We start from the raw sequence: 22,774 nt of genomic DNA on the forward strand, positions 1-22,774 counted from the left end.
CTAAAAGTAACCTGTGACTCATTTTTCAAAAATATATCCATATATTTATGAAAAACAAAAAAATCCATACATTCTTATACAGGATGTAGGCTTGCATTTTCCCCCAGAGTTGTCTTTTTTAACTGCCTTTCTGTGTCTGAGCCCTTCCCTGCAGCTCCCAGCTGGGTTCCCCCCAGGCTGCCGTGTTTGCAGTGGGGTCTGTGCAGGCTCTGCCCGTGCAGGGGCCGCTCTGGGGGCGCTCCCTGAGCCAACAGGCCCAGCCCCGGCATGGCCGGTGGCTCCACACAGAGCTGGGCTGAACATCCCCAGCAGCGGCATCTGCTGAGAGCCAGGGCAGAACACGCTACTGACAGTACAATATAACAGGCACATATGCAAAAATTGCACATGCATTGCCTTGGTGACTTCTGTACACTCACGTGTGGATCTATTTGCCCTGATAAAAAATTTTCAGCCTAGCTCTCCAGAGAAATTTCTCCTCCACTCCAATTTCTTCTAACTTTCAAAGCTTCTTATGGATTTAATAGTAACCAGCATAACTGGACCTTTTCTCAATATGCCATTGAAAAATTAGCATTTGTAAGACTGAAACCAGGAAAACCCATGGCATGCTGGTCAGTTCTGTGTATTTTTAAGGAAATGAGAACAAACAAAAAAAATTATTTCAATTAATATTATGTTCTATTATTTTTACAAATCTAGACTAGTTTAAATTATTGATAGTATATTGATCAACAGAGTTCAAGATACCTCAAAGAGTAATTAAAGATTTGCAGTAAGAAATCCTACTGTAGTATCAGTGGCCATATTTTTGCCAATGTAAGTTCTCTGGTGTTATGATAGTTTAGAAAAGTATCAATTAGTGAAGTTTTATTTTGGTTTTGGTTTAGGTCTAGCTTTGCAACTGAGCATTATAATTTGAAAACTCCTTTTTTAAGACTGAAACAGTAACATACTTATCAGTCAAAAGAAGTTACTTCAGTTTAAGAAGAACTAACAGTTGGCATGATTTATATTGAACAATCAGCATGATTAAAAAAATGAGGTATATTAATGTAGTGCGTCAAGGAATATTGCCATCAAAAGTTCTAGTCATGAAAAACCACACCCACAAAAATTCAGAATGCATTTTGCATACTTTCCAAATTTCTCAGATTTTCAGTAATGGCAGAAAGTCCTACATTTTATGTGAAAAAAATTTTCTAGTCAGTTTGATCCTCTCTGATATTTGTAATGCAGAATGGATAAAAATCTGTTAAATGAGTGAGAGGAATGCAGACTCATTTTTTAAGCATAATAAAGTATCTTATTAAACAGTGAAAATTAAAGCTAGAACATATGCTTTTGGAATAGTTGAATGGATTAAGAAACATACACCATTTGTTGTTATAGACATTCACAAAACAATTACATACATACACTGGACATATAAACTTCCTTGTAGACATTATATGTCCACTGAAAAATGATTTAGAATGTGACATTTGTGTTTCGAAGCTATTAAAAACAGCTTTGATAGTTTAATAGAAAATGTAGTGAAAAGTTAAAAAAAACTACATAGAAAATTTAAAAAATTCAAGTAAACAGTTTAAATCACATGAGAAAAGCAGCTACTCTTGGAAAATAGATTGTGTAAAAAGTGGTATTCATATATCACAATCTATCAATAGTTATAAAATTCAGCAGTCCCATACAACAGTTTTATACTTTCTAGTATAGCCTGAAGATGGCCAATAAAAAAATCTTTGAATAATTTATGTTCAGAGTGCTGCTGACATGAAGTCCAGTTTCAGACTGGTATAGTTCAGTTATCCACCACCGTGAACAGAAACCTGGACTTCATTCTTTTGATACACTTGGTACAATTTCAGAGCATTCTCCCTATGCCTAGTAAAATGATCCAATGATTCAACAAACTAAAAAAAGAATAAAAACCTTTTACAAAATATTCAATGAGCCAGATTACAGGTGTATTTTGTATAGAGTTCTTTTTATTTTCATGCAAAAAAAATATATGCACACTTAATAACACCTTTTTATTTTGATTTATTTACAAGTTTTAAATTCAATCCCTTTATTCTCAACTGTTTTTATAACAATGGCTGAATATTTTTCAAGTACATTATTGTTTCAAATGCACAGACAATGTGCAGCAGCAAATGCAGCAAGCCTCAAAAACAAGGTGCTACAACATTGCTTCTACATCAAGAGACAGACAAGTGTCTGGGATAGTGGTTTAATTTTAACACTTATACAGACATACATCTATACCTAGAGAGAGACAGACAGATCTAAGAAAGCAGCTACATCTGCAGAGGAAGGAAACAGCATGTTACAAGGACAATTCAGGGAGGTCAATTATACATAGAACATTTGACAAACAACATAGAGAACAAACTTTGGCATTAATTACCAGGGTACAAAACACAGCACATTCCAATCTGTCAGTGGAGTGTAATATGGAACTATGCAGCCTGTAGCTGTTTGTTAATATTAATATCAACAAGTATTTGACATTGTCAATGAAAATACTACCACAACTTTAATAAATCCATTTTAATGGAGAGCAAACAAGTAATGATGCAAAATTACGCTGCCATTTTTGTATCTGTAATGATCAAATGCCTCAATACCAGATCTATAAGGTCATCCTACCTGAAAAGTTGGAAAATAAGGAAGCTCAGAGTCTGAAAAATGTAGCCTGACACTGCTGAACTAATTTGCTTTTAGTTTTATACCCTGGTCAAGTATCCATTTCACATTGCCTGATTAACACATAACACTATGCTCGTATCAGCCACTAAGACAAGAACTGAAAAGCATCAGAAATTCCCTGCATGCATTATGTGTGGTGTTAGCAAAAGAGTGAGATGTGCCCCAGTCCATCTGAGGCACAGCAAGTTGCATAACATCATTACCACTTTGCAGGGTCTGTCGTCCTCCAGCCAACACTCCACTAGGTAACATTCCAGTGGGAGTCAAACCCTTGAGTGTCAGCACACTTTCACTCTCCTCCCTGGTGGGAGAAAAAACAACAACAAATCCATCAATATCTGTGCAAGAATGGGGAGAGAGAGAGCCTGTTTGCTGTGCTTTAGCCATGTCAAAACTGAATATAAATTCAAACAACTAAAAAGGGGAAAATAATTCTATTCCGTTCCAGTCTTTCCTCTGCCTAGGAGTTATAAATGCTGACTATTTTTGAACCAAATTCTCAGCAATTATTCACATTATTTCATTAGCTTTGAAATTAGCACCAAAAGCCTTGAGGTAGTGAATGTATCTCAGTACCATAAAACAATCCTCAATTTTTTTTAAAGTGTTTATACTTCAGGAAATAACTACTTAAAAAAAGCATACCTATTTGAGCAATTACAGTCTGTGGAAAAATTATACATTTTGGGCAAATATGATAATGAAATCTCTAGATTTTAAAGAAGTACAAGAATACAGTATTTTTTAACTAGCTGAAAACAAACAAAAACCTGAAAGAAAAACCCTCTAGTCCTCAATTTTCTGGTATGCCAGAAATCTTCAGAGCCAATCCTGACCTCCTCCATTACACCTTTGATTTCAATCTCTCTATTTCGGTATTGTCTTTCCAAAACTCACAGCATCTGGACAATGTGTAAACAATGTGTAAACTAAAGATCATATTCTCCAATTCTTTGAAACATGTCTCAAAAATAACTCAAAACCATTCTTTAACCAAAAATACCAACATTGATGGGGTGCACCAATATGCCAAACAAGATCCTGATGCACAGTGAGCTCCTTGAAAAATGTTTGGCATCCTTTATCCTGAAAAAAAAGATGTTTCCCTAACATAGGTAACAGGGTTTAGGAATGCAGAAGTCATGCACAAGTACCTGAGAACAGAGAAGACTCTCGCCATCTTGCCAATTGCACGAATTTTGTTCCTGATAATTTCTTTCCGTGCGGCAGCTGTACCTACTTTCAATGGAATGAGAAAGAGTGTCAAGCTCTTGGGTATTACAGGATCAGCATTTTAAAGTGCATCAAACTCAGTAAAACTGTTTTAAGATCAGTACTCTTCACAGGAGGTCAGTACCCAAACACTTCAGGGCAAAAGTTATTAGATTATGGCTTCAGAATACCATCAAACCCACCATCACCTCTGTGTCCACGGGACACACAGAGCAAAGTTCAGGATGTTCACAGTGATATCCTAAAGCTAGTAAGCATTGAAGTTACCATCACTACACTGTAGTAACTATTGTAACTCATTTGCCTAAATTTTACACTTTAAATTCTTAGTACTGACATCTGTATATATCAAGATGTAAGCATGCAGCCCAATAGAGAAGCCAAAGAGACACTAAAGCCACAAGAAATAAAGACTTTCTAATTGTTACAGAGCTGTCCCAGGAGAAAACAGTCGTTTCCTTGTTTTTATGTCAACTGCCCAAAACACAACTCTCTCCCCCAGAAAAAAAAGGAAAATAAAATGGAAAAGAATTGCAGTGGTACCTCCCTTAGCATCTAAGTCTATGCTCCACATCAACTTAGGTTTGCAACATTTGCAGAAATCAGAAATACCAAAGATCTGGAGTAAATACTGCATATTCCACAGGGCAGAGCGACATCATTTGTGACAGACAAAACTGAAGACAAAACTCTGAAAGGAGGCTTGCAATTAGGAAGGAGTCACCTTTGCTTGCCTTGACATGAAAACAGAAGCTCCCTTCTGCAACACAAAGTGTTGCTGTTTTGTTTCAATGTATAAAAGTCACAGAATCACAGAACACTGAGTTGGAAGTAACCCACAAGGGTCATCCAGAGTCCAACTCTTATGTGAATGGCCTATACAGGGATCAAACCCACAACCCTGGCATTATCAGCACCAGGCTCTGACAAAATGAGCTGATCTCAGGGTCATCCTTCCCATCGGATCTTCCTTTCCCTTTGCCAACTCCTCAATTCCACTAAAACACTAAAGGCAGATGAGGAGGCATCCAAAGCAAAATCCTTCCTTCTCCTTAGCCCTTGGGGAAGGAGAGTATTAATCACACCAAGATAAGGGTAACTCAGTCCTGCTGTGAATTCAGCCACAGTGGACCAAAAGAGAACAAACTCAGGCAGTCTGTTAGTATTCCAGATCTTCCATGTATCAGTGTTGTTCAGTCCTGGGAGAAAGGAACTCAACAAAAAGTGGCAAACTAATTTGCAAGAATGTAGGAAAGAGGATCACAACAGTGGGCAGGATAGAGCTGCACATCCACAAATTCACCTCCTTGCATTCCAAAAAGGGAGCTGTGGAAGAAGATTTTTTCCATCCCTGCTCACTAGCATGGAGCACACTCCAGTGCAACAGTCACACTTCTCACAGCACTGCTGCAACAACACAAGGCTGCCTGTCCACAAGGGTGGGCAGACTTCCCAGCCCAAACAACAAACCAAATAAATTACAAAAGATAAAGCATATAAGGTCAAGCAACAACAAAACCACACGATGCAAAACGTGTAGTAGTGACAAAGAAAAAACGGAGCAAGAGACAACCTTTGTATGACCACAATGGAGGAATCGCAGGGTATGACAAACATCCGCCACTCCATTTAAACAAAATGAAAAAGCCAGGAACTACTGAGTAAAGTTTTTTTATAGACAAAGTTACAACTTTAACGAACTGCAAACATCAAACAAAAAAAATGACAAAATAGGTGGCTCAGGAAAAAACTTTGAGTAGGATAAGCTGAAATTTACAACTCTTACTGAAAACAATTTCCTTGAAATTTTAATTTTTAAACTTCTAGAAGGTTTTACTTTCTCTCTTTGAACACTACTGAGTAGTAGCTTGAGAATCTGGAATGAGAAGGGGACTCTCAGTTTTTGAATGGGTTGGGGCTAAATGAGGACCCATCAATCTTTCCCTGCAAGTTCCTCAGTTTTGCTCCTACCTCCACCTCTTTACAGCCCCCACTGATGCGGAGCCGTAACATGCAGGCTGGAAAGATTTCAGGCAGTGCTAGTGCCTGCATTTGACTGGAAGGTCCCTGTGCATTAAAAGGGGAAAGGTGGCTCTTGGGTAGTTTAGCTGTTTGTTTGGTCTTGGTTTTGTGTTGGTTTTTTAAAACGATCTCTCATTGCCCCAGCTCTCCAGGAGCACCATGGCCAAGGCTCAAGGCCAGGCTCAGCATTGCACTACTGTGGCCACAATCCTGGTTACCTCACAGAGGACAGTAAGACCACACTTCTGTGCAGATTGTCTTGATCACAGCCGAGGATAGAGGAGATATGACAAAGAACTCCCCCATTCCTCAGTGCCTGCACAAGAAACAAATTCTGAAACACGGATACTATTATGCCCCAAGGAACTCACATAACCTTTGGAAACCTGTCTATACTCTAATGCGTTCCCAAGTATTACAAATATTCTCTGGAATGGACAAATTTATATAGAGAACAAATCCATCATTAGGGAAGGAATGGTCAAAAGAATTTCGCTGCAGAAAACTACCTACCCGGGGATTTCTGAAAAACAGGTGATAGATCATGAATTTAAGTTAATCTGCTTCTTTTTACATTTTGTATTTTCAAAACAGCACACAATCAAAAAGTACCTTTTTGATATCTCAGTTAAGGAAACTGAAAGTACTACACAAAATAGTTTTTTGGAATATTGTATAAACACATTCCATGCACAACCTTAAAAAAACAGCTCATAAGGAAAGTATTAAAGAGCAAGACAGACAACTGAAAGCTCCCTACACATGCAGGACCAAAGATAAAAGTTTAGAAACAGGTAAAAGAATGAAGTTCTACAAAAAAAAGGAATGGAAGAAAGGAGGAAAAAATTCATGCACAGAAAGACAGATGTCTTGGAATATGACTTCTGATAACAAAATACACAAGTCTTTAAAAAGGGTAAAAAGTCTCCCATTACAAGTGTAATAAGCACAAAATACTACATATCTCTCTCAGCAGAAAGGTATTTTCTCATTAATACTTATACTGTCAGGTTCTGTGAAGTCATATTTCAAAACATTCCTACTCTGTCTGGTCTGTACCTTTTTTATTGCCATATATGAGTCGCTCTTCAGATGGAGAGTCCAGAAAAAAAGGAATTGAATGATGGAGAAAAAGGTGAGTGAGACAAAAAAAAAATTAAGATATTTAACTTAGCAGTGGTAATAAAAAAGGAATGGAGAAAAAATGTGGAAAAAAAAAATGGAAAACCACAACACTTAAAACCGCATCAAACAAGAAGTGGAATTGTTGTATATATTTAAGAGTTGATGGTAACAAATGGAAACTTGAAAGTCAACAGTTAAAAAAAAAAATCCATTCACATAGAAAGATAAAGCGTAGACAGTACCTAGGTGGCATAAGAGATGCATCAAGCAAAGAAATTGTTAAAGGAGACAGAAGAATAAAATAATTCAAATTAGGAACTGCAACTGTTGTACTACAGACAGGGCAAATGCAATCAATTGATGACCAACTATTGTTGCAAACGCAAATGCTGTCTCAGCATATCACCTAACCTTGCTCTACAAATGCTTAGTGTAATTTTTGCATATGTTCAGTTTAGCACAATTACTTGAATAAAAACCAGAAATTGACTGGTTGCACGATCACATTTGAGACTTTTTCTAAGTTTTCACCTTTCTGGCAACAATCTAAATGGCAGCAAAGCTCCAAGTGGCTCGATCCAAAGCCTTCCAATGTACAACACAGAGCTGCTCAGCACCACTCCACTCTGCTACCAAATCTGAACACAGGCATTATCAAACATTACAAATGGGGTCGTGTCTCTCATATCTTTTTAAATGATCCTTTAATGTTCCTCAAAGGTTGCTGAAACTTCCCTTCACTCTCCCGCATCAATAAAACGTTCACAAAATCAGTTCTGTTACTGAAGCAAGTCAGGGACACTTTTAGGTGTGACATTAAGCACTACTGAGCCCACAACACAAAGCGTGTTACACACTTGGTCTTCCTGTTAACTTTGCTTCTTAATCATCCTTCTACAAACATCTCCTTAATCTACTGTATCACAGTTTAAGAGACAGAAAGATACTATAATTCATTACATGAATACACATTATATAATGTACATACAAAATTTGTCCTTTAACTTCTACGCTTCAAAGTCATCTACAAGTTGTCCTTTAATTTGTCTGCTTTAAACTCAAGTAGTAAGACGAATTTGCATTTCATATTTTGTGTATAGAACTTTGCCATAAAAAAACATCATATCCTTCACTTACATCAACTTTTTATGGAAGAGCAATCATTAAGAAATTTAGTGTCTCATAATATTTATTTTAAATATTAGCAAAGTATGTTTCAAATTTTAAGTGCCAAGAAAGCCTGGGAATTTTCCACAAAAAGTTTGTTATAAATAGATATCAGATACGAACTTTTGCAAAGGGTACCATTACTGCTTCTTGATCACAAACACAATTTCCTCCTCTGGTCCCCCAAAAGCATCATTATCTAAAGAAAAAATTGAAGGCAATTTTCTTCAAGCTCCAGGCACTATTACATCAGTTCAAGTTAACTACTGTTCACAAGTTATTACCATTAAGAAGATTTATGTATCTTAAAGTAATAACCCCTACCGTCAAATTGATCTTCTCCCTCTGTCATCAGTTCATCATCAGAGCAAATGCTCAAAACATTCACCAACATTTCTGTTACTGTATAGGAAAAAATAAACCTTAATTAATTTGGTGTAGAATTTAAAATATTTCCATGTATATAAGATATAGCAAGCAACCATTGCTCAGTAATCCAATTTCAAAAATAAGTGTTTTTCTTGACATGCACTGTCACAGAATTTAAAAAGCTCAGAAAAAAAAGCAGCTAAAAATTACACAATCTTACAATCAAAGAACACAGCAGAGCTTCCTCTCCTATCTTACAAGTTCTTTCAGATAAGAGTACTCTTGAATATAAGTAGTTTTACAATAGGATGAATATTTGAAATAGTTTTTATGCAAACTTTAGTCAAATATGAAAAATTTTGACTTCTCCAAATCAGGCTTAAATTGAGAAAACTCTTCCATTCCCGGCACCTGCAGGCATGTAGCAGAACCACTCAACCAGAAAAATATTAGAATATAAATGTGGTGCAAACTACATGTCTTTTCAAACTCCCCTTAAAAATATCAACATTGTGGACACAAGCTTTTTGAGACAAGTTTGTGTATTTTCTTTCTCCAGGAATCAACTTATTCTGCCACTCAATCCTTGCCATGTATATCAGACTCATCCTTAAAACATTCAAACTTTTCCTTCACATGGAGTATTCAGAAACCCATCTGGAAGTACAGCCAGGTGGTTAAAACCCCTGTAAATTGCTGCCTACGTTTATTCATTACTAATTCATGTTATCTGCTATGGTGATATTCTTCATTCTTGGAAAAGAGTTACTCTCTGCTGTAAAGAAATTAACAAACAAACCCAACCAAATTACTGTGTTTGATCTGTTCAGTGCAGACCAGACAACACTGACACTGAATCCTTCATCAAAAGAGGATGCCTGTGTCTGTCCAAAGGCAAGGCACACTCCAGCCATAACTCCAGCAGTCTGAAGCAGACAGCAGGTCAGGGAGACACTCAGATACTGTTAAATAAGTTGCTGGGTGTCATTGCCAGCATCACAGCAAAAGCAAAATACACAGTTATCATCCCTTCCTGTTGAAAGTATTATCTCCTGCATTATCAGGCAAGAGAGATAAAAACAAGAATCTCCATTCAAATGTCAGGTCCTTTCATTTTAGTACAAAAAAAATTGTTGAGTGAGTAAACCAAAATAAAAAGTGTCCAGATTATTTGCAATAAACTGTTTACTAAAGAGAACATACATCTAGAATTCCAGGTTTATATGACTGCAAATATATAACTGCAAGAATACTTTTCAAAGAAATTTAGAAAGCTCTCCAGATCTCTTTTTATCAAAAGAACAGCTCCTTCATGGAAGGGTTTTAAAGAGATTCAAATTGCCTCTAACCTCATTGCTTTTCAAGTGAGAACTACTTGGGGCCCCAGTGTCCTAGATTCAGAGTTATCAACTCGAGGGAGGAAGGGGGAAAAAAAAGCAGGCTCTGTGCTAAATTATCTTTTTTACAAGAGAAACTATAACTGAAAAACTTATCCTTAATGAAGGTCAATCTGTTAAATCTATATAGGAAAGTTAAAATTTTACATACAGATGTACACTCTCAATAGAAATTCTAATTTCTGTTAACACCTCTAGTATACTAGAGGCAGTTCTACCTTGACTGAAACAGGTGAAGAAAACAACACAACAATAATGCAATTAATCTCTCATTGGTAAATGTATTTTAAAAATATACAAATCTTCCCAACATCAATCTGGAGAAATAGGAGAGATATTAGTTGACGTGCTTACCTTTTTCTCCAACAAATGGCAAAGACCATGTGAAAACATCCATAAAATTTGGTAGCCAGTAAGGATGAGGAGAACAGTTGAACTGACGAATATTCATCACATTGTTTTCATATTTTAATACAGCAGCTAAAATAAAATTCAGATATTTTGAAAAGAATGTTTAAAACTTGTGAGTACCAAAAATGTAAAGTCACAGGCTTGTTTTAGCTCTATTTATACTACAGGCTAAACAATCACAGAGATACTCTCTTCTCTTTCTTTCAAGCATTTACAGGACAGATTTCTAATGCAGAACTTTGGATTTTTACTGTACATGTTGCAGTTCAAGGCACTCTTACATGATAATATAGTTCTGTACTGTATAGGTTTATAATTCACAGAGTTTTAAAAGTCCTGAAAAGGAACTTTAACATAACTCTAGAACAGTGGTACATCCAATATATGCAGATTCAGGTTTTATTCTTCATACGTGTCCTCCCACATTATAAGCCTGGAGTAAAACCAGAAGATGAGGGAGAAGGGGAAGCACAAGTCAGACAGAAAACCAGAAGCATTCTAAAGCTAAATAAGCATTGACTCCATTTTTCCATACTTACACTGGCATTACACTGGGAATGATGTGAAAAAGGATTCTATGAACACAGTATCCATAGAGATAGCGAGACAACGTAAATAGCCAGTTGAAGCTATTTTTACTTCCCCTTTACTTTGCAGTCAGTGCAAGTAACAACAGCTCCTCTTTTCCCGTACAGTTATTCACCCTACAGAAGTGGAATGGGCTGAGGGATGGTTCTTTGAAGGTGGGTAGAAGAAAATGCAATGTATTTAATAAAAAAAAGGTCTTGGTTTCAAAGGAACCCTATTTGGAGATTTGGAGATCATTCATTCACACATACTTGAAATGCCTTACTTTTATACTATACTTGAATTTCAGCAGGCTTTATTTTTAATTTCTGTCATTGAATTTTGCTCTCTTCTATGAATAATATGAACAATAAGCTCTTCTCTGTAATCTTGATGTTCTCCACACTATTAAACATGCTTCCCCTGTGCAACTTAATCTTAGTAGAGGACAGACAGAAATGAAATCCTTATTTTATACCTCCTTAATAGTATTTCCAATGGTGACCAGTATTTTGATGCCTACTTGCTCTTCCTTGATTTCCCATACAGGCCACTATGGGAATGACCATAATTAAGACTCTCAGGTGCCATGATACACAACACAAACCACCTTGCACAGGCTTCTAATCAATCCTTCCTCCCTTCTTTGCTTAGTTCACCAACTAAAGACAACCTGAGAAGTGAAAAATCACAGCACTGGAAAACTTTGCCTGCCTGGAAAACACCAGGTGATACACTCACAGGTGCTAAATAGCAACAACTTTCACAAAGTAAATGTTTGCCCCCACTTGTGCTTCAAGGGGCTCTTACAGGAGAGTGTCATTTATGGCACATGCTTTTCTTCATAATATAACTTTCGTTAATACATTTTTCTTTGTCCTTTAATTTCTTATCTGGTAAAAAGTTGTTGATACTAGATTATCTAGTTACAGAATTTTATTATTATATACAATTATTAACAAATTCTTACCTTTATTATTGTAGACATCCAGGTAATTAGGTGCTGAAAAAATTGTTATTAATGATGGGAACCCTGTAGTTTGACTTTTCCTGTACATTCTATAACTGCAAAACCAAACAGATGATTTTACATCTTAGAGCAAAAAAGCAATAAATTTTTATTTTACAGTGAATAATTCCTTGAAAGATACAAAGTACTTACCCTGCATCTTGTGCTTCATGTGCTCTAATGATTGACAACAAATTATTATTTTGCAAAAATTCACAAACTGCTGGATAGCTGTGAAATAAGAACAATTATGAGTAAAAGAAATTCTCTTAAAATATGCAGCAAGAGCCAGTATTAAAACACCCAGCTAGATTACAGCACACACTCACCTATAAAAGTATGAGCATCCTCTGACTGTATTGTGACTGAAATGCTCTTGTGAATTTTCATTTCCAAAGTCTTCTGAAGGATCTGACCACAATAAGTCACACATTGGTCCAAATGCTGGAGGCTCTTTGAATCTATCTAACTGTTTAAGAAAAGGGAACAACACAAAGACTCTTTGAATATTAAATCAGTATGTTTTAGACATTTTTTAAACTACATATCCATCAATACCAAGCTTTTTTAGAATAAATCCCAACCATATCAAAGAGAAGTAGTTTCTGTATATTTTTTCCTCTCCTCCTCATGAAATAAGGCAGAGGCATGCCAAAAGAACCAAACCTGTTAAGAGCAATAAGATTTATTAGTTGTAAAAAGAAGGGAGATAAATTCCAGACTGATGGATATGTGTAATACAGATCAAGTTACAGACAAGGAACAAAATGGTCCTTTTTCATGCACATGCCACAACTACCGAACTGGAGACACTACTAGGAATTAGCAAAGAGAAACAGTAGAGAAAACAGGAATTATAAAAGAAAAGCATGAATAATTAGCACCGACTAGAAGAGACTAAATATATACTATAAAAAAACCCAAAAAACAAAGGACTAAAAGAAGAAACAAAGCACCCTGAGACCCGTGTCTCCAAATGGACCATTTAACAATGCAATGAAGATGTGACTAGCTCAGCTGTCTTAGATTTCTTTCATACAAACTTTACTTTTCAGCTCTAGCCCTGAAGTAACGGGCCATAAGCATTTTGGGAGATGTCTGTGTTTTCTCTTGCTGCTTCTTATACTGATTTCCACTTGGAACACCTGTTTTAGCAGCCTGCAACTTTCCTAGTAACCACAGTCAAAAGGGGCAGAAGTAAGGAGGACAGCACATTTGTTAAGCTAAAAGGAAAATACCCTGCTTAAGTAAGTAACAGGCAATCATTCTCTGATGTCCCAGAAATGAAATTAGACATCCCAGATTCAATGTAAAGTTTTATTTGATCTTTAGGTAGCTGGAGTTTGTTCACAAGATGATTTTATCCAAGAAATGTAGGAACAGTTCTTTGATGGACAGTGCATTTATCTCACTTCACTTCCCATACCAAAGAAGATGACTTTGATGGTACTAGAGAACACTTAACTCTTTGTGACAGGTTCGAAGGGAGGTTTGGTGAGCACCTGGTGAATTTGAGTCTAACGGTCCATAGGAATCCATTCAAATATGGAACCAGCAGTAGTGCCAAGCTCTCTCATGCCCTGGAAAATCAGAGCTCCCGAGGCTGCCACCTGTAACATAAGTGGAGAGGTCCAGATCTTTATAAATTCCTGCCAGATAATGGTAAGGCAGGTATTAACTGAAGTTGTTGTTGGGATTTATTCCATATTAAAAATCCCGTGGTTTAACATTTCCCACACTGGATGATAACCCGGTATGGAGTATTTCTTCCAGATTGAAGAAGTCAGTCCATCAACTTCTGCAAGTACCTGAATTTCTGTAGATTAAACCATCAAGTTTCTAAACCTCCAGCAATAAATTTGGGTCCAGAAGCTAACAGGAGCATTCACACAAGGAAGTTTCAATTGTTTGCCGACTGATGTTTCCTGCAATACAGAAAGCTGAAAGTCTAGAAAACATTTTTAAGAATTTTTCTTTAGTTAGTCTTCAAGGATTTTCCTTACTACTTTGGCCAGATGTATAGAGACATTATAAATAAAAAGCCTTGGCTGCCATTAACATGCCTCTCTCCCAAACTACTTTCTAATAGCATTGAAATAATGCAGCCATTTCTTGAAGTAAGGTCAGTGTGTAAAAAACAAATACACAGACACCAAATCAGTGTCTCCTTCACTAGACATTCTACCAACCGGTGTGGTGTTCAAGACATCTCAAAATTTAAGAAAATGTCACTGTAGGCTACTTAACCCAGACTGCATAGATCAAATCAGAATAATCAAATTGAGGATTTTTCTGTATCAGCACAGTAAGAAAGTTAACAAAGGCATGAGTCAATTCAAAATGCTTGTTACTAATTTCAATTTCTGAATGTTCTTCAACTTTGGCAAAATGATCTCAATAGAAATTATCTTAATGTATTTCTATATATGATTAAGGTAACAAAGACAATTTTATTCAAGAATAAGACGCAATACACACAGAAACAGGCAGTATATTATTTAATATACTGTAAGATATTGAAATCTAAATTAATTTGCAAGTATTGTGCAGTCAGGGCTACTAAACTGAGATACCTTACACCTCCACATGGATGTTCAGACTGAGGAGTACTAAAACCTTAGAGGTAGATTAAGGTACAGCAAATTAAAATTATTTTACCTATGAGGCAAAAGACCTTCACAGAAGTTTCATACACAGACACCAGTTTTAATTAATCTGTCCTAATTTTCCTGAGAACTATCACGTGGGCAAAGCCTAAAGAACTATGTGAAGGCAAGTGAAGTGTGGCAGTCATCTTATGTATTACTAAACAAAGGGAGATTTCAGCAGACCACAGAAAGGAAGCAAGGTATTATAAAGAGATTCCCAGCAGCACCACCATGTATTTCAAGGCAATCTGCTGATCAACTCTTAGTATCACCAAGAGCTAAACAAAAGAATGACCAACTGTTGTAAATGAGAAAGAAAATTCTTTGCCTCTCTTCTTTAGAGTCACCATAATCTTATCTGGACACTTCCCTCCTTGAAATGCTAAGCTTGAAAATCACAATCCTGGAATTTTGTTTCTTGGCAGTGTAAATGAAATCAACTAACAGCATCTGTGAGGTCATGGACATGTGTCTGAAAGAGACACTCTTTACCAAGACAATCAGAACATTTGTGTAAGTGGCGTTCAGAGAATAAAAATCAGACTATTGCAAGTTTCACAAACTTCCACTTTCCCAGAAACAAGAAGCACCTGCAGCAACCTTTCTGGTTAGGATTCACTCTCTTAGCTAGTATGAAGGTTGTCCGCTTCTGGAAGCAGTTTATGACAGCTAAAATAATAATAATTTAGTTTGTGTAGTTTTATTACCCTCTTGAAAGTCAGTAGTGACAAAAGACTTCATCCAGAAGAAACTGCACTTGCACAGAATTTTCCTTTTTTTTTCTTAGGTGATTCCTACAATGTTTATAGAGCTGTGATTTCCCTTCTTAAGCCAGATGATTATGCCTACACATGCTTGCAGCGAAGGTGCCTCCTTAATAAGAACTTCTGTTGATAAACCAGAAGGCTTGTAATATTATACAATTGTCTTGACTGTTTCAGAAGTAATTTTACACACCACACTTGTACCGTAAGTCCTATATATAAAAGGAGCATTTCACATCACCTACATGATTTAAATACATTTACAATATCAGTGCTTGCCAAGCTCTAATGCAGGTATTGAAGCTGCTACCAACCCATGAAACCCATGAACTTTTCCAAGTTACTCGATGATTCTTTAAAAAAGGCCCAAGGAACAGTTCAAATGGCATTGCCTTATATTTATAAACATAGGGGGGTTTTATCAGAACAAAACAAAATGCAGATTTTCATATATATCTATATAAAAAAATACAAACTTGTCTTTCACCCTCATGAAACCATGAATGTTAGAGAAGCACATACGAAAGTACAGGCCAAGACAACTTGACACTGAAAGGTGACTGCAAGACTGAGACTAACAGAAAAAAGGACCACAATCCTGTTACGGCTTTCCAAAGTATTTTTCCAGTTACGTTTCCTTTACATTACTCTCCAAAAAGCCTTGACCATGCTTCTTTTAATCTGTAATGTGAGAGCTGTTTCAGCACTGTCAGAATGGTCCCGTTCAGTGGCTTTGCTCTCCCAGTTCCCTTGCACACGGATTTCTGTGCCCTGACAGTGCCATGTGCCACTTACACCACTGCTCTTGTAAATGTGCTTCCTCTCTGTTTCTACCATTTCCTTCTCCTCTCACATCACTCTGCTTGGCAGTCTAATTTCTGTAAGTGAAATAAACTGACATTCCAGCCTTTGAAATGGTCCAATCAGTAAAAAAAATCCCAAGGGAACAAAATATGGTAAATTCAGAAATGAGATTCAGCTGGACAGCCTATAACTTCGAGGAGAGGGAGAGGTAAAAAAGAAAAATGGAGCACAAGTAAAGGAGAAAATGCTAAGAAAATGAGAAATACAATACATGAAGATAAAAGGACAAAATGGACCATCAATATTTATGTATTACCAAACCAAATTAGGAACATACTTTTACCTTCTCTCTGGCATTTACATCTTTCTTATAATATGCCCCCACATAATGTGGTAAACAACTTTTTTCTTCCATCTTTACCTATAATTCCAAAGCTTTCTTGGAACCACCTATTTATGTTTTCAAGCTGAAATCAACAACATTTTAGCTGTTACAAATCATAACAGGAATGAGTTTGAATTTCAAATGAAGCAGTCAGGATGTGAGCTAAGTTAATTAAAATAAGTCAAAAAGGAGTATGCAAAAAGGAAAGCAACTGAGTTTGAGAATTCCCATCTGGTACAATCTCCACCTGATAGCAGCAGTCCATGGAAGATGAAACCACGTTATTTGAAACAGACACCTCGTGCCATCACAATCTTCTTCCCTTTGAATTGCACATCACTATTTAGCACTTCCATTGCATAATTTTAAAAACTTGCTTTCGTTCATCTTCTGGATACACTCAGAACATTTACCACAGTGAGAAGTACTCTACAACTGTTACTCAGATGCCTACGAAACTTGCCCTTTTAAACATCAACCTGAATTTCTATTAACTACTGGAATGTCTCACTCTGTCAAAACTAAAATCCACATGATTAAGACAGTTGAAAATTTTTTTCAAAGAAATTTGGGAATAGCTGAAATACCATGTTTGATAAAGTGAAAAATTTTAAGGCTACAATTAACTTCTACAAGTTTTCTCCTTAAAGCCAAGAGAGCACTAGCTCTTACCTAGAAAAAATACAAAGAATTATTTCCATTGGATATGAAGCTCTTTACACACAATACCTGTCTCAGGAAACTACATGGAGTTCTTGGGGGATTTTTTTTTGTGTTTTTTTGTAACAGTCTCAGCTGTTCCAGTGAGGTCTACTAATGGAACTACACTAGTAATCCATGAGTTATTAATTGTGGTACTGCCTCACCTGCATTTCAGTTCCTGATTTACACTTTCACAGGAGACAAGAACAGAAAACAATATACTGACAACTTTAAAAAGATGACTTTGTACAGAATCATATAAAATCTCTATTTCCAATTATTTTCAAATACACAAAATACTCACTCTCCTAATGTCATCTAGTGTATTAATTTCTGGTGAAAGTCCACCATGAACACAAAGAAACTGTTGATTTAAGAGAGCAGCAAGAGGGAGACAATCAAAAGCTTCCATACAAGCATCATAGACTCTTTCGGAGTACTTTATCTTACCTGCAGGAAACAAAATAGAAATCATTAGAAAATCCATAACAGACAGATGAAGGAATCTAGTGGATCATATTTGTAAGAGCAAATATTAAAGTGAATGCTTAAAAACACCCACAGCAATGAGTATTTTGGGGTTTAAATGAACATTTCCAAGCACAACAACAGCAAGCACATCTTTAAGACACATTATTTTCGAGAACTATAAACTTTTTCATTTCTTCTTCTGTTAGCTCAAGAGTGGAGAAACTTTTTTTCTTAAAAAAATCAACCCCCCCCCAAAATAACAAACAAACCTACAAAACAAAACCAACCACCATATCAAATTATTTTTACTAGTTTTATACAATTAAACATCATGCCTTCAGTGTAAAATACAACTGAGAAGTTTGTAAATTCTCATTTAGAGTGAGGAGCTAAGCACTGATTATAGATTACATCATTTTTACCTATCCCAAAGAGGGGTTTATCAGGTCAAACAATTCATTTATCAGTGGCTGAGTATTTACACAAGCCTTCAAGTGGAGGGGCAGCTTCCATCATCAAGAGTTATCTTATTAGTATAGCTGAAAACCAGTTCCCCCAATGGGAAGGTCACTCAGCAGTGGGGATTCTCTGGCAGCTTCACAGCACTGCTCAGCAGGTTCCTCTGCACTCCTGATTGCAGCCAAGACAGCAGAATAACCTTCTTCTCTCCAGGATTTTAAAATCAAGATTGATACACCAAAATTTAGTCCATAATGTACACCTAAAGGCAGCTGCCTTCCTGCACTCCAGCACCACAACTGCAAGCAGTTCTACAGAAGTCAATGGGGCCTCCAAATGTTTGCAAGACCTTAATAAAACTGAGACAAACATCTGTCACCCACAATGACAGATCAGCAGGTTGGAAGTAAGCTGATTTTACACTCTTAGACAGTACTTACATTCTTGCTTAAAGGTGAAATACTCTGTTAGGTGTCTGCATTCATGGTTGCCTCTCAAAAGAAATAATGTGCTTGGGTAGAGAATTTTCAGGACCCATAAGTACAGCACACACTGTTGAAAAAAAAAGATTTCCAGTAAAATACACTAGTTTACAAGAAATTTAAAACTGATTACTGAGAAACATTGGGTAAGGATGTTATTAACAGCTTCAAAAGCAGGTACAGCTTAATGTACCATTTTAAAATACAGCACTACATCTCCTGAGTCCAGTTCTGGACATGACTTATGCAAACCGATAATTACTTTTCTTAATAATAGCCACATAGAATGTTGAAAAAAATATATTTACTGGACACTCAATAGTAAAATAAACTCAGCAGAATTAAACTACAGAACACTTTCATCTAGACATGGATGTGTTTATGCCTAAAATCTAATTTTATAACATGATAATAAACACTGGCACAAGAAAGCAGATATTTATTAATAGAGACTAAAGAAAAAAAACTTGACAAAATCATTTACATTAAGCTTAGCTATATCATTTGGAGACCCTTTTTAAGATAAGAATGGACAGAGTAGACCTTCCTTTCCCCATACACTGGGAAAGCTGGGTTGCTTATTCAGTGTACAAGCAGAAAATTCAAAGAATTCTAAGTCTCTGTATATCATTATTACTGCAACATCAGCAGGGCACAGAGCTGAAGACAGAGCTACAGAACATGCACAATTATTTCAGTTTAGAGTCTGTTACCACCCAGCAGTCCTGAATACCCAAAATGTATTTCATAAACTACAAATCTAATTCTTGTCTTTTTAACTGAGCACAGAAATCTCAAACACCCATCCAAGTCACCTGCAGGCCATTATTAGTGTTGTTCTTCAAAGTTATTTTGCATAGAATAGCAGAGTATATGAAGGAATAAAGAAAATAAATCAATGCTTTGAAAAAAACACCATAACCATTAAGAAATACATCAAAGACTTTTGTTGTGAAGTTTGGCAAAACTAATTACTGAATTTTAATCTTAGTAAAAAAATGCAAATAGCAATTCTCCTAATGATAACAATTGCTTTCCAATGTTTCTGTAACACTAAATATCCTTGCAAACTCCCCAGACTCCTTAAAAGTGTTTCCCAGCAGAAAAGCACAATCAGTTTCTTACAAAACAACTGCCTATCAGCAAATGAATACACAAATCACTTTGGCAAACTCTACATTGTGAACTATTTCAGTTAAGTCAAGTTCCATGAAAAATTTATGGCAGCTCCCAACCTTGAAAACATTTAATAGAAACACAGCAAAATAAATAGTGCCTCTCTTTTAGTGAACAGACATTAAATTTGATTAAATTGCTGAGATTTACATGTCCTCAAGCATCTTACCTTCTAAGTACAAAACCAAATTGTTTCATTACCTTTCCTGTACTGGCATATTTATTTTTTGTTGTCAAATACAGACAGACTAATGTTAGTATTCCTGTTACTTCCAGCACAGAAAAGAAGAATTTCCACACATTTATATGAAGGAGTCCATCTTGATCCCTGCATTTCATTATATACAATCACAGTAGCATGCAATTATCTTTCCTATTAGAAGTGATAATAGTTTTTAATTGGAAATGGATTACTACCAAAATACCAATGCAATTAAATATACTTCAGGACAGACAGATTAAGAATTTATTAATGAAAAATCAAATTTCACTTTTCGGGCATCTTTTAAAAATTTTACCTGTGAGAAAAGTCAAATATTTTACCAAAAGTATATTACCTTTCCAATCTCTAAAAAAGATTTTACAGTAACCATATATGAAAACTCATGAAGGTCAATTTAAAATTACTAAATGTTAATTAAGGCAAAATACTTAAGTAGAAAAAATTTTTACAGTTAAAATGGGGAAGAAATGGCTGATTTTCAGGTACTATCTTTTTACTTCTCAGCAAGACCACAAAGCATCATCCCACCCTGATGCATCTGCAGCAATTCCATTTCATTCAGACAGTCTGCCTGTACTTCACAGAGTCACACAAGCACTGAGGTTGAAAAAGATCTTTCAAGATCGAGTCCAACAGCCACTCAGCATAGAAGAGAGCAGATTAGCTCAGTGAAGGACAAGCTTTTTAAGAACCCTGGAGTGGTTTTTCAAGAATATACTTAGCATATCTTTGCATATTCTGCAAGTGTATTTAACATTGTGTGACTCTTGGGGATGGTCCTGTGTAGGGCCAAGAGTTGGGCTCAAAGATCCCTGTGGGTCCCTTCCAACTCAGCATATTCTGTGATTATATTAAAAACTACATTAAAATCATATGAGAGGAAAAAAATCTAAGGCTGTTGTTATTAATATATTCAAGAACAATTACTGTTCAGAAGTTGTTTAGGTGCAATGGTTGAAAGGCTTTGATACCATGTTTTGATACATTAACACATAGAGTTGCTGTGTAAATGTCCTTCTCCAGGACAATTCCATTATTTGTAATCATTAAGAATGGGCCAAGAAGATCTAATTAATAAACAGAGAATGTCTACTGACATCCTTCTTTAAAGGTGACTTTGAGGCAACCACTCTTGCTGCACCTCCTGTGTCTCTTGTTTGTGCACGCCCCTCACAGCACAGCCCCACACACGGTATTGCAACAGCGAGACTCTAACACAGCAATGACAGACCATCCACCATGACTTGCAAGACTCTATTTCCAAAGGTGTGTCACTCCATTACATTTGGTATCTAGGAAGAGATCCCAGGCTGAGGCACTTCCCAGGCTGGCTCCAGGAGAATAGTTAACTTAAAAATCATGGCTCTGAAAACAATCAATGTGAGTGAATATCTCTGAAATGCCGGACATTTAATAAACATGCTGAAAATAAAAAAAATTATTTAATTCCAAATAATTGAAAAATTAATGGCAGAAACATGGGTCATGCTTAGAGAACATCTGTACTTGCTCCAAGAATTTCAGTAAAGTCTCAATAATTATAAAAGAAATTTGATTATATAAATATAATTAATTTATTTTATAAAAATAAACAGCTAATAATATTAGATAAACAAACACTATATTGCAAATAATGCAGTAAAAGACCTTGCAGTCATGACTCACCTGTTCTCCAAAAACATACAAACACACCTTCCTGCATATTACTCCAGAAGCAGCATTATATATATGTTAAGAATTCAACTTTATAAAAACTAACTAAAGAAAGAGGAGGAAAAATGAGTAAGTCTGGCATTTTTAACAGTACAGTCCAAATACCATCCTGGAAACAGGCCTTTGTGACAGGAGAAAGCACAACAAGGAAGAACACAGTCACATGTTAAAGCAGACCTAAAATTGCATTTGAAAACCTCAGTGAAAAGTGTGCTTATAGAAAATTTAGGACAAAACAGATTAATATATTCAGTTACCTCTATACTAAAATAACCTCTGTCTACATAGTCACCGAGGAAGAGGTATCTTGTGTTAGCAGGTGATCCTCCCACTTCAAACAGCTTCATTAGATCAAAGAACTGGCCATGAATATCACCACACACTGCAAGCAAAAATTTTGTTCAAATTAATTGTAAAAAATCTAACAGAAAAGGTACTAAGTTATAGTTAAGTAAACAGCCGCAAAGTACTTCTAATTAAGAGGAAAGGCAGGTATAAGGCAGGAATAACAGAAATTTTTGAAGGTTTCCCCCTCTGTTTTTCATTCTTCACCACCTGTGGCAATGTGAGTCCATGTGAGTTTGAAAAAAGTGGAGAGGATGCTTTTGTTCCTGAGCCAGACTAAAATACCTTTCAATATCATCATTTCTTCTCTTAGCTCAGTTTCTTTTCTCCTTCAAATAACCATGTTCACTATTGCAACAGTGGATTTTTCTTTCGTTTTTAGAATATGAGACAGGACAAGACCAATGCTCAACAACCTAAGGCAGAAGTGCCAAAGCAGATGGGAAGTCTTTGAAGCGCATACAGCAAAGCCAGGTCACCTCACAATTTAAAAAAAAAGTAATTAAAAAATGCATGGAAGAGACAAGTGCTCCTGTCTCCTCTTTCCCACAGGAATTCCCAGTTCAGTGGAAGTCAGGAGCTGCCTT

At 36.2% G+C, this 22,774-nt stretch overlaps 1 protein-coding gene across 6 annotated transcripts in view; it reads right to left on the bottom strand.

The window, feature by feature from the left end:
* PPP3CB (protein phosphatase 3 catalytic subunit beta) overlaps positions 1 to 22,774 on the bottom strand; it is a 46,364-nt gene that overhangs the window by 11,333 nt on the left and 12,257 nt on the right. For 4 of the 6 annotated variants that reach the window (XR_011698557.1, XM_071564051.1, XM_071564049.1 and 1 more), the window contains exons 3-12: positions 22,100 to 22,224; positions 18,689 to 18,800; positions 17,623 to 17,768; positions 12,345 to 12,484; positions 12,169 to 12,246; positions 11,977 to 12,071; positions 10,383 to 10,508; positions 8,587 to 8,664; positions 3,870 to 3,954; positions 2,919 to 3,016 (exon numbers count right to left, since the gene is read on the bottom strand). Coding sequence is in view for 5 of the 6 variants with exons in the window: in XM_071564051.1 (XP_071420152.1) it covers positions 2,919 to 3,016; positions 3,870 to 3,954; positions 8,587 to 8,664; positions 10,383 to 10,508; positions 11,977 to 12,071; positions 12,169 to 12,246; positions 12,345 to 12,484; positions 17,623 to 17,768; positions 18,689 to 18,800; positions 22,100 to 22,224 (1,083 nt within the window). In the remaining variant the exon portion in view is untranslated. The remainder of the gene's footprint in view (positions 1 to 2,918; positions 3,017 to 3,869; positions 3,955 to 8,586; positions 8,665 to 10,382; positions 10,509 to 11,976; positions 12,072 to 12,168; positions 12,247 to 12,344; positions 12,485 to 17,622; positions 17,769 to 18,688; positions 18,801 to 22,099; positions 22,225 to 22,774) is intronic. The other 2 variants (XM_071564052.1, XM_071564050.1) reach the window with 1 other exon arrangement.

This window comes from Pithys albifrons, chromosome 9 (assembly GCF_047495875.1).
Source record: "Pithys albifrons albifrons isolate INPA30051 chromosome 9, PitAlb_v1, whole genome shotgun sequence".
NCBI classification, from domain to species: Eukaryota; Metazoa; Chordata; class Aves; order Passeriformes; family Thamnophilidae; genus Pithys; species Pithys albifrons.